The following is a 20023-nucleotide window of genomic DNA, read 5'->3' as shown; positions in this document are numbered from 1 at the left end:
TGGTTCTGCGTGGGGTTTCTCCGGGTACTCCTGTTTCCTCCCACATTCCAAGCCATGCATGGCAGGCTGATTGAACACTCAAAATATTTGCTATGTGTGAGTGTGAGCACGAATGGGTGTTTGTCTCTGTGTGCCCTGCGATTGGCTGGCAACCAATTCAGGGTGTCCCCCGCCGAGTGCCCGGAGACGGCTGGGATAGGCTCCAGCAATCCCCGCGATCCTAATTAGGATAAAGTGATCTCGAAAATGGATGGATGGACTTTCATCTGGACTTCATTTCAGGGTGAGCCTGGCGAGTGTGGGCCAGGAGGAGAGCCGGGTGATAAAGGGATAGAAGGTGACCCAGGACCTGCAGGGCCACCTGGACAACCAGGGAAACAGGGCTTTCGTGTATGTATCGTCAACATTTTTTATTTAGATATAAAACAACTGCACACTGAAGGAAATAAATGCAAAAATCATGTATAGTTATTGAATTGTGTGTATTTTTTTTCATAGACTCATCATAACCTTTTATCCTAGCTAAAAAAAATCGACATTTGTTGCTCCGAATCAAATTAATGCCACTGTATACCAGCAGAGGTCGCCCTATACTTCATTTACACGTATCTAAATTTGCTAGAAATTGCAGCTCCTCTGATGGAGGCCCTCTAAGGCAGTGTTTTTCAACGTTTTTTGAACCAGGGCACGTTTTTTTACATTGGAATTTTTTTGCGGCACACCACGAACCATGTCGCAGGAAAGAGGTGACGTGTTGCCACACGGACGAATATTAAATTACCCTCCCAGTCTTTTCAGCACAGGACAATGACATAATATTGGCAGAAAATGATTAATAAATGTTTGTAAAATTGTAAATTTGAAAAAGGGGCATTGGATAGTTTCTCACGGCACACCTGACGATCTCTCACGGCACACTCGTGTGCCGCGGCACAGTTGTTGAAAATAACTGCTCTAAGATATAACACATTACATACATACCAAAAGGAAGTTTTGTACACCCAGAGAGGTTCACTTGTGTCTTGAAAATATTTTAACTTAATCTCTGATGCAATAATCATTCATAACATTGAAAAAACTTAACCTAAAAAATGCACCTGGTCAGGACTTCTGTCTACCAGCAAAGAAAATACAAACACAGACTGACATAAAATGATATGACATCATTTAGTTTCACAGCTGATGTGCACAAAGACAGAGATGTGCCGCAAAATACAGAAAATGCTTGAATAATCGACACCCTCTCAAGAAGTGTTTGCAATTGCCAAAGAACGTGAGAAGATGACAACAGGGCATAATTTGAATAGAATACCTCAATTATTTCATCATACTGTAGTTTGTTGGTATCAAGATGCAATGCAAAACAAAGTAGTGCTTCTACAACTTTAGCTTGAGCATAAAAGCCATAAACATTTTTTAGCTAATAAATGAAAAAGTGCATACAGTATAGAAGAATACATGAACACCACACCAGAAATACATCCATTGTAATGTGTTTACAATATTCAATCATCTTGATTTTGTCTCTGGTATTTATGTTAATTTTTGTTTTTTTATTATGATGATTCCTTTTATTTTGTTTTTTTAATTACAGGGGCCAGAAGGAAAACTAGGGTCCCCAGGAAACAGGGGGCGCATTGGAAAGAAGGTAAGCATCTATACAACATTATTAACAAGCATCATGTGTTGTCATATTATTTGTTATTTAGGTTTTTTTTGTTCTTTTGACTTTTGTTTATGTAGACATTAGTAACAAATATTGTGCTAAGTCTATTCTCTTTGTCTTTGCTGTAATACCGTACAATAGCTATCTGGCTGGCTAGCTATTTGGCTGGCTAGCTAGTAACTATCTATTGGCTTGCTAGCTAGCTTTCTATCTATTTGTCTTACTATTCTATTTGAGTTTCTTCCGGGTTGAGTGAACGCTGGCGCGTGTGGCTGCCATTGCTCGCCCACAGAAAAACGTATCCTGTGACTGTAAAGTGACCTTGAGAGTTTTGAAAGGCACTTATAAATGAAATGTATTATTATTATTATTATTATTATTATTATTATTATTATTATTATTATTATCATCATCATCATCATCATTTCCTCTGTGTTATGTCCTGTTATGTCAAATCTAATACGAATAAAACCATGTGTTTACCCAGGGAGAGAGAGGTCCCTCTGGTCTTGTTGGTGAACCTGGAGACCGTGGTGACATCGGCCTACGAGGCGAGACGTCGCCAAAAGGTGCCAGAGGAACTCGAGGGCCTCCTGTGAGTTCTCGATTCTTCTTCCTTTTACGTGATTATGAATCGTCGGAAATGTTTAAAGCCTGTTCAAAACAGTGAATGAATGAATTCAGTGAATCACTCCTTGCTTAATTTGAACTGCAGTCGGTGTCGTTATGATTTGCCAGGTGCCTAAATATTGAAACAGTATAAGTGCAGTGTTTAAATCTGGTTCTAATGAACACAGAAGAACATTAGGATATGTTACAGATCCAGAATAGCATGTATTTAAATACACCACAATTTGTGTATTTAAATACACAACTGGAATTCAAATTAAAATATTAATTGTTATTGCACATTGTACAGCAAAAACCTGAGGACTCATTCACCTAAGTGGAGGTTTATCGATGTAGTCAAAGAGTACATGAAGGTAGATGGTGTGAGAGAAGAGGATGCACAAAATTGGATTAAATGGAGGGCACTGATTTGCTGTGGCGACCCCTGAAAGGAAAAGCCGAACGGAAAACAAGATTGTCACAAAATTCTAGTGGGTAGGAATACATTCTTTAAAATCCATTTCTTATTAAAAACATTCTTTGGTCCAAACCCATTTTAAACATGTGAACGATAGAGACAAGATTTATCTTTCGCCGCAGCAGTGCTTGTGGTTGAAACCAGGTTTATATTTAACCAAACCGCAATAAGCTCTGAGCCACAATTTGTGTCTGTGTTTTATTTATTTATCAATTATTTATTTATTTATTTATTTATTTATTTATTTATTTATTTATTTGTTTGTTTTTGTTTGTTTGTTTGATTGATTACATTTTTAGGGTCAACCTGGCATCATGGGTAAGGAAGGGCAACCGGGATTGGCAGGATATACGGTGAGCTACTCTGCTTGTGGTTTTATATGAACGTACAGTATGTGCACAATGTGCAAAATCACTATTAAAGGACAACCGGCGTCACTTTTTTGTTTCCTATCTGACGTCAGAAAAACGTTTTACAGCATCTAAAATACCCAAAACACACAGTGTGATATTTTGAGTCAAATGCAAAACTCCAATAAAAAGGACTTAGTGTCTAAAAAGTACTTCAATTTGAAACCGGAAGTGGCCAGTTTCAGTCACGGCAAGACGTCTTGCCTTGCTCGAGAATCAAAACAATGGCTTCAGATTCGGAGAATATGCTTTCTTGTTACTCATCCAGTTATGAATATGATTCAAATAGTTCTGAAGAAGAAAGCATACATGTTTGCAATCGATTAAAGAATTCATTCCGTGTCATTTTGAGGCATCAGGGGTGGGAAATTTCGCACCCAAAAAAGGCAGAACATGGCGACAAAGCCGTGTAAGGAATTAATCAGCCCGTTTTCACACGCTTATTAATTCCTTACATGGAGCTTTGTTGCCCTCTTCTGCCGCTTTTTGGTCCCACACGACGTTTTCAGACCAAAGTACAGCAAAATGCATTGACATGATGGAAGGACTGCTACAATGTGTCCTTTTTTCGGTCAGGGGTGTTTTTTCAGTGACGTAGAGTGAGGACTCGTCACCAACTCAAAAACAAGACTTCCGGAATATTCAGTGCAAGTCTTAAAACGTAAAATATAGCTGTATGCGGTGCAATCTTTGTAAAATACGCGCACTAGAAGTCATTTGAAGCCATTTTACAAATTATGGACAAAACTTGTCCGGAGACGTCGGTTGTCCTTTAAAGGTATAGCTCCCCATAACCTGTTTAAAGGGAGCTGTAACTTGTGCTGCATCAGTCCCAATCAGCACATGAACTGCTACCTTCATTGTTCTCGATATATAAGCCTTTATCTTTAGTGTACCGAATTTGGCACAATCGTCAGTAAAGGGTTAAGCATTTAGCGTTCCATAAATATCACATCTACTCAGTTAGGCTACAATGACTTAAAAATGTACTAATCAAATAGCCTGATATCCTGAGTCGGATACCTCGGCTTACGAACGCTTTAGCTCACATACTTTTTGCCTTATGAACATTAAATTCGCAAGAATATAATCTTGGCGTACAAACTAGTTTTTGGGAAACAGACGGAGCGCCACAATGGCTGGCTGGAAAAACACTAAAACACACGGCCGAACAGCGCCACCGTTGCTTCCGGACTACTTTTCCAAACTCATATTCTTTGAGTGGACTCATATGCATATGTGGTTTGTTATGGAGTGGATACTTTAGCTTTTTTGGGACCGAAAAATACCCCACCAAATGCTCGTGTTAAGCCAACGAGGACACAAAAGAAAATTACGGTAGAGCAGAAAGAGGAGAGCATTGAACAAACCCGAACGAGGTGTGCCTTTGTGTGACTTAGCGTCCCAGTACCATTATGCTAAGTCGACCATTGCTACGTGTGGCTAAGGGTGTTTATTTGTTTTCTAAGCAACGGTCCCAGGCAATAGAAGAGGTTGAAAATTTTCTGTTGATTTGGATTAACAAAAAGCAGCTAGTAGGGGACAGTGTGTGAGGGTATTATTGCCGAGAAAGCACTGCAACTTCAGTCAGATATCATCAAGAGGCAACTACATCGACCATCACAAAGGTAAATAAAACAACATTATTATACAGTACATTTTATTTCTTTAATTACAATACAATAGCACATTTATTATGCATAAAATAAGGGATATTTTGTGTAATTTTAAGGCTTATTAAGTAGAAAATGATGTTTTATGGGGACCTGGGAACACATTATTCTCATTTTTAATGGTTTCCTATGGAAAAATAATGTTTTAATTATAAATGAATGTTTGGAAAACATGTTTCGCCTTACACACACTATCTGGGAACCAAATAAGTTCGTAAGATGAGGTATCACTGTAATTGCTTATTCTGATATATATTACATAAAGCAAACACAAATCCAAAAGAGACTTCTGCGTTTTTTTTTAAATAATCCCCAATTTTTGTGTCTGTATTTTCAGTACACTTTTGTTTTAATGCATCACCTCAACTGCTTACTGATTATCAAACTTCAAGCAAATCGAAAACAATTCAAGCTGAATTTTAGTTTTATATACAACTGTGTTTGAAATAACGTCTGCCCGAGGCGTACAACTTTTACGTCAAGCGTACAACATTCAAAACGTCAAAAGGCCCGGGTGGCAGACAACTTCTTCAAGAAAAAAACAAAAACAAAAACTTTTTTTTTTCAAATCAAACATTTGTTTTATTCAGTAAAGCAAAAGCTACAAGCAAACCGCTACAAGCCACGTGGACTCCTCTTTCTAAGTGCCTTTCAAAACTTTATGTATGTATGCAAATTGCCAAACTAACGTTCGCTTGGCGATTTGCGTACTCGGCACGGCAGCCTATCAGAAGCCTGTTTCGTGCTTCGGACTATACCGTGACTGTAAAGTGTACTTAAGAGTTTTGAAAGCCGCTTAGAAAGCGGAGTCTATGTGGCTTTGAGCAGACACCGCAACACAAGCATTGCGCTCCATGACGACAAATGACAACTGGAGCAAAATCTTCAGCAAGGGATATTTACCATCAATTATAAGCAAGGGAGCATTTGTGGTAGGTACTTCCTTAATTTAAAAAAATCCTTTATACTTTGCAATAAGGGATTTTTTTTATTAGTCTTATTGTGTTTCAAGTTGTGAAAAATGGGGCAGGCAACTTCATGGCCGGACAGGAAACTTTTCAGAGTAGTCTGCCCGGGTGTCCGCTAACTTTTTGTCATGAGTTTCAGACACTGTATGCAGTACTAGCTTTGGTAATTGAATATTGAGAAGTATCATTTTTTAAAATTAAAATGTTCTGATTCCGATTCTGTTTAGGGTCATCCTGGTAAGCAGGGGCCCATTGGACCCCCAGGCTCTAAAGGTGAAAAGGTAACATTCTAATTTTAACCTTCTTTCAAGTTCATGAGTTGAGAGATAAAAGTTGATATATTTACTGTAATTGTTGTATTTCAGGGTTATCCAGGCGAGGACAATAAGATCCCAGGACCACCAGGGCCCTTAGGTGAACCAGTAGGTCTTGCTTTGCTTTCAAAATAATTTCTGATCTCATAGTCCCCACATTCTGTTTAAACATGGACAGTAAAACGACAACAAACAAACAAATAACTAAATAAATACAACGTAATAAATCTTCAGGCACTAGGCTGGGGACACCCTGAATTGGTTGCCACCCAATCGCAGGGCACACAGAGGAAACTCGAGGACACGGAGAAAACCCACACAGGCCTGTGACCAGGTCTTGAACTCACGACCTTTGCACAGTGAAGCAGGCATGATAAACACTCGACTACATGGCAGCCTACAAAAGTACATACATCAAACAAATAACAAAAAGAAAACAATAAAAAAATATGTTTTGAGGATCAAAGTGACACTTTTTGCCATGAAGTAAACACATTTACGTGACATGCACTGCTTGGTCTATTTTTCTCGGACACACTTTTTTAGTTAGTTCATCAATTAGAGGTTAGATTGGACAGCTCTAATCCCACAAAAACACGTTTATCCTTTAAAGGCCACATTTATGCAAGGGCAACTTAAACTTATTCACGTTTAATTTTTGAAACATTTTCAAACCTTTCAGTGTCGGTAAAGATATGCTCAGCGATATGTATTTTATACCATGTATGTATACGCTGAATACATTTTTTAAGAGGTTCCATGTTATCAAAAAAGCAATCTTTTCACTGTTGTATTCATATCATAGGCCAAAATGAGTCGGTAATATGGTTTAGTCGGTGCGATTTGTCGATTAAATGTTATTGAATCCCACATATGATTTTAAACTGGATGAATTCATGAAACCTTTTGAAAACAATATTGAATACATTTATTTTTAAACAGGGGACACCAGGAGGAAGGGGTGACCGTGGAGAACCAGGAGATGAAGGATATCAGGTAGGAAAAAAAGAGGAACATTATTGACATAAATACAAAACATTGAAAACACATTCCATTGAATTAACACATGCCCGGAGAACCAGAGCGGCAAAATTATGCTCTTGGGACCTGTAGCTGCTTTGAAATGGCTCCAAGTGTCTTTGCTGACTTGTTTAAGTCAATGATTGGCTTTTTTAGATCCATGCTTAGCTCCTTTGACTTTCCCATTGTAGTGTTTGTGGGTGATTGCATTCAATGAGCCCTATTTAAATGGCCTCAGAGAAGTCACCAACTGTAGTCACTCATAATCACTCACAAGAAGTTAAGAGTCTAAACTATGAAGCTCATTTCACTGACACAACTTTCTAAGTCACCCAAATTGCTAATTCGTGTTGCTTTGTATATTTTTCACCCAGCACATGTAATCACTTTTTCTATTAAACCATAATAAATTCATAAAAGAACCAAACTTAATGAATGTTTTTTTTGGGACAAAGAAGTCTCTGTTCCAATCACTCTATCAAAGAAAAATCTGAGTTGTAGAAATAACTGGAAACTCAAGAGAGCCATGATATGATGGTCTTCACAAATGTATGTAAACTTTTGACCACAGCTGTACTGGATATCAAGCGATGACAAATTGGTGCATGGCACGACAATAAGCTGAAAACCAAATGTTTTTAGCAGCGCAACACACAGTTCATGTGTCATTGCTGATTTAGCTCTGAACAAGCATAATAAAAAAAAAAAAAATCAATGAACATTAATTTTGTTACTGCGATTGGCTGGCATCCGCTTGAGGGTGTCCCTTGCCTGCTGGGATGGGATCCTTGGTGAGGATGAAGTGGTAACGAATGAACAAAAGAACGAATAATTATATTCATTTCAGGGACACATTGGTACCACTGGACCACGTGGGGCTGCAGGACCATCAGGACCTCCTGTAAGTCAGTAAACCTCTGCAGGCATAGGTCTGCAAAGTATTAAATATTTCATTTTGTGACACATATTCGCAACTTAAAACAACCCTGTCTTACATTAATATTCAACTCATTCACTGACAGACGTGCAAAACTGTGTTCACTCCAGTGCCAGGGTTTTTGTCATTTTCACTGAAATTGCAGGACCCACAGAATATTGAGTTTTAAGACTACATAAACATTCAATGCAGCGTAAGAAACCTTAGACTCTCATCAGAAAAAAAGTTAATTCCTAAATTATATGTGTCTGGAGTTATATGAGCTTGAAATAAGGGTGGCTGTCCAAAATACAATGCAATACCACAAATTGGTTTATAAGCGCTTTAACAACAGCTGAAGCTGGAAGAAAACGTGGAAAAAAGGAAAATGCTGCCTCCTCGTGGAAGAGAAAAAAAACATTGCCAGAGGTCTGACCAGCGCTTTATCGGCATCCACGCAAGAAAAACCAAAAACAAATTCAATTTTTTCATATCCTGAATAAATTCGGGGATGGCAGTGAATGAGTTAATAGCTTCTGAGCAAAGTACCACATTATGAAGTATGTCCAGTGATTTCTGTGTAATTTGCATATTTATCCAAAGGTTTCGGTTAACCAAACCAATTTTAACATCACACAGAAACTACATGTCTCGATGTTAAAATGTAATTGCCCCCTCCCCATCTCGCCACCCCTTATTAAATAAAAAAGTAACAGTTTGACGTTTGTGTAAGCTCTCAATTGTACAGGAGTGGTCAATCGATGAAAAGATTTTGTCTGCCGTCATCTGTACTTCTTTGAAGGTGTCGGATGTTTCGCTTCTCATCTGAGAGGCTTTGTCAGCTAACTAAAAGCTGATAGAAGTAATCAATGTAGCCTTAGGGAATAGTCCTCTGCTCCCCCCAAGCTGAGAGCGGGGACCTATCATAGCAGAGGTCTGGCACCGCCACATCTGGGCAATAAGAATATATGTAATGGGCCAGAGTTACCAGCAAAATTTTAGTTAGCTGATGCAGCCTCTCGGATGAGAAGCGAAACGTCCGACACTTTCAAAGAAGTACAGATGATCGCTGAAGATACCTTTTCATCAAAGTAAATAATGACATTTTGAAAAAGCTGAGCTCAATTTCACAGTCGAAGAACGACATTTTTTGAGTCACAAAATTAAATTATAAAGTGATTTCAAGAAACAAACGGATTGTGCACGATCCAAAGAAACTCAAGAAGAAATTAAAGAGAAAAAAAATATATGATGTAAATTGTTCTGCTGAAGCCCCAGAGTTTAGGAAATGGCTTTGTAACCTTTTCCTGACATATGGGTCAAACTTGAAACAATGGTAGACATTTCCACAAATGGTCAACAATTTAAAATTACTTCAAGAGTACGATGACGACTCATCAAATTAGTGGCAAAAGAACTGAGAACAACATCTCAAGAGCTCCATACTTTGTTGGCGTCAGTTCAGGTCAGTGTTCACTATTTTTTCAAAAGAATGACACGAGCCAAGAATGGCATCCCAAGGAGAGTTCCCAGCTGAAAATCACTGCCTTCCAAAAACATCACAGATGGCGATTTCACATTTGGCAAAAGTCCTCTTGATAATCCTCAAGAGTTTGGAGAAAAAAAAATTCTGTGGACGAATGAGTCAAAAGTTTAACTTTTTGGAACATGTGCTGCTTGGGGTCATAATGGCACATCATTTGATCAGAAGAACATTATCCCCACAGTGAAATGTGAATGTCTTCATCCAGTTATAAATATGATTCAAATAGTTCTGAAGAAGAAAGCATACATGTTTGCAATCGATTAAATAATTTATTCCGTGTCATTTTGAGGCATCAGGGGTGGGAAATTTTGCACCCAAAAAAGGCAGAAAATGGCGACAAAGCCGTGTAAGGAATTAATTAGCCCGTTTCCACAGGCTGATTAATTCCTTACATGGAGCTTTGTCGCTTGTCCAGACAAGTCGTGTCCAAGGACAAGCCGTGTAAGGAATTAATCAGTCCATTTCCACAGGCTGATTAATTCCTTACATGGAGCTTTGTCGCCCTCTTTTGCCTCTTTTTGGTCCTACACAAAATTTTCAGACCAAAGTACAGCAAAATGCATTGACGTGATGGAAGGACTGCTACAATGTGTACTTTTTTTTCGGTCAAGGGCGTTCCTTCAGTGACGTAGGGTGAAGACTTGTCACCAACTCAAAAACAAGACTTCCGGAAATTCAGCGCGAGTCTTAAAAAGTAAAATATAGCTCTATGCGGTGGAATCTTTGTAAAATACGCTCAGTAGAAGTCCTTTGAAGACATTTTGTCATGATCTGGTTGGCGACCAACGGGGGGCGCTGTCGGCCTCGCCTGCACCTGCACAGGTGCTGGTCGTCCCAATCAGATTGGCGACCAGCGGGTAGCGACGTCAGCCCTGCCGGCAGCCTCGCAAGTGCTGGTCGTTATAATCAATGACACTTAAAAGGACACCTGGCACGATCATCCGGTGCCGATTCATTGTCTGTTTGCTGCTTGGTTGCAGCATGCATCGTGTACGTGTTTGTTTAACCTTGGCGGACTTTTACTTTTGGTCTTCTTTTGCTACTTTGTATTTTTTCCGTTCAGATGATTTTGATGTTTTACATTTTGTTCCTGCTGACTTTATTTTAATACAATTTGTCAAACAACCTCCTGCTCCCTCCTGCCTGCTTTTTGGGATCCGCACCCGCCATCACCACCTCGCAAACCGTGACAGAATGAATCGGCCAACCATCGGATCCCGCAGGTACATCGGACCCGTCTCATTTCCACCCTGTGCCTGGCAATGCTACGTCCACGTTAGCGCAAGCCTCGTCGAGTTTGAATTGCATCACTCGACGAGCCGCAACGTCCACGTAAACGTCCGGCCGAGACCTCCTTCCAGGTGGCCGTCCAGGGTGACACTGGGTGACTGGCATTGCACGCCCACGTCCAGCCACGCTGTCGTCGTGCATGACGAATTGAGTCTCATCCACGACGAGCCGTGCAACGTCCGCGTCAACGTCAGTCCGAGACCCCGCTCACCGCTGGATCCCGGAGCGGCTCTGGACTGGTCTCGTTCCCCCGGAGCCGGGCAGTTCACGCCCACGTCGGCGTCCGGCCGAGACCTGGTCCCATACGGCCGTACGGGGTGCCATTCTGCGCCTGGCAGTTCGACGTCCACGCAGAGCCATGCGCGGTCGCGTGAACGTGCGAGAGGGATCGCACTCACGCCCACGACGATCCGTGGACCTTTTGGGAGACTGTTGGGACTTCTGGAAGCAGCCCCTTGAAGGGGGGGTACTGTCATGATCTGGTTGGCGACCAACGGGGGGCGCTGTCGGCCTCGCCTGCACCTGCACAGGTGCTGGTCGTCCCAATCAGATTGGCCAATCAGCATGCATCGTGTACGTGTTTGTTTAACCTTGGCGGGCTTTTACTTTTGGTTTTCTTTTGCTACTTTGTATTTTTTCCATTCAGATCATTTTGATGTTTTACATTTTGTTCCTGCTGACTTTATTTTAATACAATTTGTCAAACAACCTCCTGCTGCCTCCTGCCTGCTTTTTGGGATCCGAACCCGCCATCACCACCTCGCAAACCGTGACACATTTTACAAATTATGGACACGACTTGTCCGGAGACATCGGTTGTCCTTTAAACAGAAAGTTCATGTTAGAAACCCCATCAATATGGAAAAAAATGCTGCCAATTTATGATGACGAGGGGGCCAAATTCCCTCCACAGACACATCCTCAGTTATCGCAAACAATGGATTTCTATTATTGCTAAGGGTGCCACTAACCACTATTTGGTTCAGGGGACTACTCCTTTTTAACAAAGTGGATGGGTAGGTTTGGATTTTTTTCTTTCTGTCTAAATAAATTACAAATACCATTTAGAAACTCCATTTTACATTTCCCTTTGGTTGTCTCTGTGTGATAATGACGTTGGTTTGTATGATGAACTGAAAATGTGGTTCATGATAATATGCAAAGAACAGAAATCGGGAAAACGGCAACTGTCAGCACTGGATATGTAGCACTATTTATTAGATTTGAATTATTGTATTCTCTGAATGAAAATAAAGATCCATATTATTTTTATTTCTCGGTTCAGGGATCACCAGGTTTACCAGGGAAGCCAGGTCGGAAAGGCGAGATGGGCGCTCTGGTGAGTTTCCTGACATGTCAATTCTAATCTTTCTCTCTTGCCCTCTTTCTCTCTCTCTATCTCTTTATATTTTTTTCTCTCGCTCGCTCCCTCTCTCTGTGTATCTATGTCTATCAATCTATCTGGCCGTCCGTCCATCCGTACACCTAGCCATCTATTCATCCATCCATATATATATAGATATCTCTATTCCTCTCTGGTCCATTTTATTTTTATGCATTATTAAAAAATAAAAAGACATTTCTTGATGATTAACAGACTGTCATGATGAATCATATAGTTCTGACAAAAAAAAAATAAACAAAATAACAAAATTGCATGGCCCCGTGGTCAAATAGTGATCAATGATCAAAACATTTTTTAAACCCTGCCCCTCAAAATAACCGGATCTCCAGAACTGAAGACCATACACCCCATATTCTAATCAGACTGAGTATTAATGTTGGGCCAACATGAGTTTTTACCACGCTAAATAATCTTTTGAAAACACGTGATACCACCCCAAAAAAACACACACAGTCACATAAACAAGTTAAAGGACAACTGACACAATTTTTTTGTTTCCTAACTGACACCAGAAAAAATGTTTTATAGCATCTAAAATACCCAAAACACGCAGGCTGATATTTTTAGTCAAACGCAAAACAACAATAACATTGACGTAAAGTTGTCCAAAACTGCTGCTAATGAGCTCAAAACTGGAGAGATTCAGAAAGTCCCGCCTCCAGTTTGTGACGTCTCGTCAGGATACTCCTTCACAAACTGCCTTGCTCCAGAATCAAAAAAATGGCTTCAGAGAGTTCAGATTCAGAAAAAAGATCCTTTCTTGTTACTCATCCAGTTATTTAGAATGTAATCACGGGGTCAAGAAAAGGATTTGTGTTCGATTCAAAGAAAAGACTGACTGTCGGAATAATATTGTAACGTCCGGTGCTTGTGTTGTGCCTCTCACGCTGAGGGGCATTACAACACGTACCCCGTTTGACTGTCATCGAAGTGTCCTTTCGGCTACACCAAAGAACTCGGATGCCACTCGGATGATCAGGCTTGAGAGGAGTTATCCATCGCTAACTCCAGTTAGCTCCTCGTTGTCCTTCGGCTCTGGTCTGTTGGAAATGGCTGGTTTGTCCGCTGGGAATTTGTGTAAACTTACACCTTCTTTATGCGTGTTACCGCAATTGGCTGCCACACGATTCACCATCACGTTATTTATGTAGTTCATCTTCTAATTTTGCGATCAATATGGTGTTTTCAAATGAAAAAAAAGTACCCAAAATGCATTGTGTATCACTTTCTCAGTCAGGGGCGTTCCCTCAGTGATGTCACTCCGGCATCATCATCAACTTGAAAACAAGACTTCATGAATATTCAGCGCAAGTTTTAAAATGTAAAATATAGCTATATGCGGTAAAATCTTTGTAAAATGTGGTCAGTAGAAGTCATTTGAAGTGATTTTACAAATTATGGACGCAACTTGTCCGGGGGTGTCCGTTGTCCTTTAATTGCAAATGACCACTCTGACCATGGGCAGATTTTAACTCATAACGCATGAACATCCATCTGAAACGGTTACCATCAAAAGAACAAGCATAAAGTCTCACACATCATAGCCCCTGAACAAATGTCCAATCTGTCAAATGTCACACATTTCTTCAGTACTCACTTTCTCACTTTTCAGCGTGTCTACTGGACCTCTTTAACACAGCAACAGTACACATGGCCAGCATTACAGACTCTACTGAAGCAGGCGCCAACCACTGGCTTGTGCACATGTTGCAAAACAAATGCAGAAAACATCCTCACCAACTATTTCCGAGTTTAACAGCACATATATTGCAGAGAAGGCAGAACAGTCGCTCTTTAGTGCTCCCTAGTGGCTCCCTGGAGCCTTTTCAAAAATGTTTGAAAATGGAAAAAGATGGATGAGAGAAATATATTTTTTGTTTTAATATGGTTTCTGTAGGAGGACAAACATGACACAAACATTCTTAATGTTTTTCAATGCTGTAAAATGTGTAGAATAAATATTACATTTCAACATTTCTGTCAACGAAGATTTGCGTCATAGCCTGCGACACACGTTTCTATCAGCAGGGCGGGATGCCAGGCAGGTGGCTGTTGTAAACAAACCGGCGGCTGTGTGATGAGCCATGGATCCCAATGGGAAAAAGAGAAAAATAACTGAGGAGAACAGACGATTCAACGATTCTTGGACTCATCATTTGCATTCATTGCCAATGCGGAAGGATTGCCTGAATGTTTGCTCTGTAGCGAGAAGTTTTCAAATAACAAAAAGAGTAATGTGGAAAGACAAAAGAGAAGAGGATGCTGCTGCGTTTTACCCTTGCACTGACTTGCTTAGCATTTGCACAGACATCAAACTTAAACTGTATTAATTTGATTTTATATACTTTACCTTTTCAAAAGGCGTCTGTTTTATTTTTATAAATGCAGGCTGCGTTTTATGGCACTCTGTTGCCCAGATAAGGGGCACGTTATGAACGTTCCATTTTGTTGTCAAAATAAAAATGACATCAAAAATCGGATTTCCTTATTGCATTTCTGTAATTTCATCAAAGCAATGAAACATAATTCATTAATATTGTAATGAAGTTAAACTCGAGGTGGCATCGTACAACAGAGTAGTCACGTGGTGCGTCATTCTCTACAGGATGCGCTGCAGGGAAAATAAACATTTAATCATGAAGGTTCATTATGTATTTGTAGCCAACTTAGTCATTTTGATAGTAGGCTAATATAGCTAATATAGATACATACAGCAAGTGTTGCCTTCATTATAAGGCTTATATCAGGCTTTTAATTTTTTGAGGCTCCAGACATATTTGTTTTTTGTTTTTTTGGTCCAATATGGCTCTTTCAACATTTTGGTTTGCCGACCCCTGCTCTAATTAGAATGACTGCAGTCTTTAAATCTAAATCAAGAACTGATTGTAAACATTCATTGTTATTTAATGTTTGAACAATCATGATCTGTGTTCAAACAAAAGGTGCAACCTGATTTTTTAAAATAGTCGATTAAATCGAGATGTACGCCCCAATCACCGTCAGCGTTTAGTCCATCATTTTTTATTTATTTATTTCCCCCATCGTTTTCCTATTAACAGTAAAAAGAGCTGTCTGTCAGCAACAGTCTAGTATTGACTGCCAGTATTGTGAAAATGCTCTTTCACCGTCTGCATTGCTACGAGGCAGGCATATAGACTAGTAGTGACACTATTCAGAAAGTAATTTTGAGGATGTGCGAAAAAAAAGTTGGCTATCTGGCCGGCTCGCTAATAGCTATATAGGTGGCTTGCTATTAGCGGTATAGCTGGCCGGCTGTTAGCTGGCTATCTGTTGGCTAGCTGGCTATCTATTAGCTATTTATTAGCTGTTCATTAGCTAGCTGCCGGGCTATTAGCTGTCTAGTGGCTGGCTGTTATCTGGCTATTTATTAGCTATCCATTATCTAGCTGGCTAGCTATTAGCTAGCTAGCTGTTGACTATCTGGCTATCTATTCGTTATTTATTTGCTATCCAATAGCTAGCTAGATAGCTATTAGCTGTCTAGCTGACCTGCAGTAAGCTGGCTAGCCGTCTGCTATCTGGCTTTATATTAGCTATTTATTTGCTATCCATTAGCTCGCTAGCTAGCTTTCAATCTACTTGAGTTACTTCGGGGTTGAGCGAACGCTGGCCCATGTGGCTGCCGCTGCACACCCACAGAAAAACTTTATCCTGTGACTGTAAAGTGACCTTGAGAGTTTTGAAAGGCGCTTGTAAATGAAATGTATTATTATTATTATTATTATTAGTAGTAGTAGTAGTAGTAGTAGTAGTAGTAGTAGTAGTAGTATTTATTAGTATTGACAGGATGCCACCTATGTATTAGGTGCACATTGATCGAACAAACAATAAATGATTAATGTGCAAGTCAGAGTAGAAAGAGCGTATACTTCAAGAAAGGTCCGCCCACATCTCAAATACGAAGGCAGCGACAGCAGTAGGTCTTAGCTGTAGAATATATTGTAAAAAGACTCAAAATTCGAAAAGCATTCCTCATTTTGGTGGACATGTAAATTTGTCCACTGTGACACTAATAAAGGCAAATCCAATACAATCCAATAACAAATTCAGGGTGGGCCGGTGGTCCAGTGGTTAGTTAGTGCATCAACCACACAGTGAAGAAATCTTAGGTTCAGTCCCTGCTCACTGTGTGAAGTTTGCATGTTCTCCTCTGTCGTGTGTAGGTTTCCTCTGGCTTCTCTGGTTTTCTTCCCATATTGCAAAATCATGCGTGGCAGGGTGATTGAACACTAAAAATTGTCCTAAGGTGTGAGTTGGAGTGTGGATGGTTCTAAGTGCTGTGCGATTGACAATAGAGACAATTGTGAGTTACAATTAGATGTTTTTAAATGTATTTTATTTTATATTTTTTGTGCACATTTATTTTCTTTGAAAGGTTGTTGTGCTCCCTTAAACAGTGTACTGACGATTTGTGAGAGGTATTAAATAACCGTAATAGTTCTACAGTCTGAATGAGATGCTTTTGTGCAACCAAGGTCAAAACAAGGACTCGAGTCGTGTTAGCTCGCTACCTAGCTAGCTATCTATTTGCTGTCTAGTTGCTGTCTATTTGCTAGCTATCTAGCTGGCTACCTAGCTGGCTACCTAGCTGGCTACCTAGCTAGCTATTCATTTTCTGTCTGCTCGCTATCTGGCTCTCTAGCTAGTTATCTATTAGCTATCTACTGAGCTAGTTATCTATTAGATAGCTATTAGCTATATTGGGGTAATTCGCTATACAATTCGTATAGCGAATTACCCCAACAAGCTAGCTAGCTAGCTTTCTATATATTTGAGTTATTCCAGGTTGAGTGAATGCTGGCGCGTGTGGCTGCCGCTGCTCACCCACAGAAAAAAAAACATCCCATGACTGTGACCTTGAGAGTTTTGAAAGGCACTTATAAAGGCGCTTATAAATGAAATGTATTATTATTATTATTATTATTATTATTATTATTATTATTATTATTATTATTATTATTATTATTATTATTATTATTATTACCGTCTCAGGGTAGGGATAGGCTCCAGCACCCACCCACCCTGCAACCCTCGTTAGGATAAAGCAGATTGGATAATGAATAAATAAATGAATAAATAATGAATTCAAGGCTCCTTCCAATTTGTAGTAATCATATTTTCCTACCTCATCTGTTTTATTAACTTATTTTTGTCCCAATTATGTAACTTATTTTCCTCCATTAAAGGACAACCGACGTCTCCGGACAAGTTGTGTCCATAATTTGTAAAATGGCTTCAAATTACTTCTACTGGGCGTATTTTAATAAAATTCCACCCCATATAGCTATATTTTGCGTTTTAAAACTCGCGCTGAACATTCACGAAGTCTTTTTTTTTGAGTTGGTGACGAGTCCGTATGTGACGTCAGAAAAGGACCGCCTCCTGACTGTAAAAAAGACGCATTGTAGCGTCTTTCCATCACGTCAATGTATTTTGCTGTACTGATTTTTTTGAAAACCTTGTGTTACATCCAAAAGCCGCCAGCAGAGGGAGTCCAAGCTCCATGGAAGGAATTTATCAGCCTGTGGAAACGGGCTGATTCATTCCTCACAGCTCGGTGGCCATTTTCTTGCCTCTTTTTGGGTGAGACATTCCCCCCCGCCCGTTTGCCTCAAAATGACACGGAATAAATTATTTAATCGATTGCAAACATGTATGCTTTCTTCTTCAGAACTCTTTGAATCATATTCATCACTGGATGTGTAACAAGAAAGCATATTATCCGAATCTGAAGCCATTGTTTTTATTCTCCAACAATGCAAGACGTCTTGGCGTGGCGTCATGAACTGGGGGCAGGACTTTCTGAAAATGCCCAATTCGCAGCTCAATTTTTTGCAGATTTTGGACATTTCTCAAGTCATTTTTATTGGTGTTTTGCATTTGCATCTTTGCATTTGAATAAAAATATCGTTTCATACGTAATATATGTTTTGGGTATTTTAGATGCTATAAAACGTTTTTCTGATGTCAGTTAAAAAACAAAAAAAGTGACGTTGCTTGCCCTTTAAATAATGAATATCATTCAACTACTTTATCATATAATGTCCATGTTCAATGTCACCCAACAGCTGAGGGTGAAAAAATCCCAGTATTTTTTTCCAGTTTTCACATACTTTGAGAATAATTGGGTTCAGTTAAGAAGAGTTTCAGTCCTTTCAAAAGTGAAAAAAGTGACAGAGAATTGAGGTAACAGTACAGAAAAAAGGCATTGCTCTCTGTTTTACACAAAAGGGTTTTATGTATGGCTCGCCATTAAAAGTTACACTTGATATTCAAGAAAAAAAGCTTATTTTTCAAATCAAATTGTGTCATATAATTTTAGATGTGCAATTTCCATTTTTTTGTTGTATTTGACTTGCAAAAGAAAAAATTGCTGTTGTATCCACTGAAAACAAGAAATCTCATCATGTTTCTGGACTCTTGATGACCTTGAGGCTGACCTTGATGATGACCTGGACTCTTGAGGTCTTGAAGACCTGATGGTCTTGAAAAGTTTTGGAATTTTCTATTCCTCCTTGAGCTATACGCAAACTACATCAAAAAGTGTATTTTTTTCATGTCTTAGAATGTTTCTCTTTCTATATGTGTGTTCAGGGCTCAGCGGGGAAGAAAGGAGCCAGGGGTCTAAATGGAGCTTCTGGAGTTGAAGTGAGTATCACATCACTTAAAGGACAACCGACACCCTTTTTTTGTTTCCTAACTGACATCAGAAAAACGTTTTATAGCATCTAAAATACCCAAAACATGCAGGCTGATATTTTTAGTCAAATGAAAAAGACCAATAAAAATGACTTAAAATGTCCCAAAACTACTTCAAAATCAGTGACGTGCTGTGCGGTTCATGGCTGGTGAGGCACTGACGTCATCACAGTCAGATTTACAAACATATGAACTCTACAGAGTAGCTTATTCACCATTTGATTGGCAACAGTTAACATGTTTTGTTTAAAATGTCATGTCAGCATTCTTTATATACAAACTGTTGCATAGAAAAAAAATTACGTTCTTATCATGTTACCTTTATTTATAAATTAAGTCCATGCGGCGCGCCTTCTGAAGAAAGGCATTGATAACTTCGTTGTGGAAGCCCTCCTTATCTTTCTAAAGTTTTCAATGGAGATCACTGCCAGTGAAGAAAGTCGTCCTTGATCAGTCCTGTTCCGACTATGTTTTCAGTCTTTTCAGTGCTGAGAATGACCGCTCCACTGATGCTGTAGTTGCAGGAACAGTGAGCACGAACTGGAGCAAATTTGTCACCTCACGAATAGTTTCAATGAGATCTTCCAGCCAAAAAGCTGAGAAGCTGTCCAGGAGATTTACATCCATCCCTCACCGTTTGTGAGCTATACAGTCCGGTGTTGGTCTTCCTTTAATTATTATTTCCTGCTTCGATTGAATGTCCAGTTTAAAAAATTATTTCAATTTAGATATGTCCATTCTGAAAATAAGGCCATGCACCACGAAAAAAATTACTGGATGGTTGCGCTTTACTTGCTAACTGTTTACTGTGGCTTGCTGCCACTAATTCTATTATCCTGCAGCCGAGGAGTCACAAGAAGAATATCTGTAATCACCAGCGCCCCCTTTCATGAGGCAGGAGAACTGTGGGCCTCACCTACGCACAAACTTGAATTAAAATAAAATAAAATAAAATAAAATAAAATAAAAAGGTTTTTGAACAATTTAATAGCGATATGCAGAGGGACA

The 20023-nt window shown here is 39.5% G+C and overlaps 1 protein-coding gene across 7 annotated transcripts in view; it reads left to right on the top strand.

Annotated features, from left to right (window-relative positions):
* col24a1 (collagen type XXIV alpha 1) overlaps positions 1 to 20023 on the top strand; it is a 158550-nt gene that overhangs the window by 107299 nt on the left and 31228 nt on the right. For 6 of the 7 annotated variants that reach the window (XM_089000674.1, XM_089000678.1, XM_089000676.1 and 3 more), the window contains 10 exons: positions 283 to 390; positions 1595 to 1648; positions 2154 to 2261; positions 3053 to 3106; positions 6032 to 6085; positions 6170 to 6226; positions 7061 to 7114; positions 7986 to 8039; positions 12176 to 12229; positions 18911 to 18964. In XM_089000674.1, the coding sequence (XP_088856800.1) occupies positions 283 to 390; positions 1595 to 1648; positions 2154 to 2261; positions 3053 to 3106; positions 6032 to 6085; positions 6170 to 6226; positions 7061 to 7114; positions 7986 to 8039; positions 12176 to 12229; positions 18911 to 18964 (651 nt within the window). The remainder of the gene's footprint in view (positions 1 to 282; positions 391 to 1594; positions 1649 to 2153; positions 2262 to 3052; positions 3107 to 6031; positions 6086 to 6169; positions 6227 to 7060; positions 7115 to 7985; positions 8040 to 12175; positions 12230 to 18910; positions 18965 to 20023) is intronic. The other variant, XM_089000677.1, reaches the window with a different exon arrangement.

Source organism: Hippocampus bargibanti, linkage group LG07 (genome assembly GCF_051943395.1).
Source record: "Hippocampus bargibanti isolate YZ-2025 linkage group LG07, ASM5194339v1, whole genome shotgun sequence".
NCBI classification, from domain to species: Eukaryota; Metazoa; Chordata; class Actinopteri; order Syngnathiformes; family Syngnathidae; genus Hippocampus; species Hippocampus bargibanti.
The sequence above is the reverse complement of the archived record's forward strand: the minus strand, read 5'-3'. Positions and strand labels throughout refer to the sequence as shown.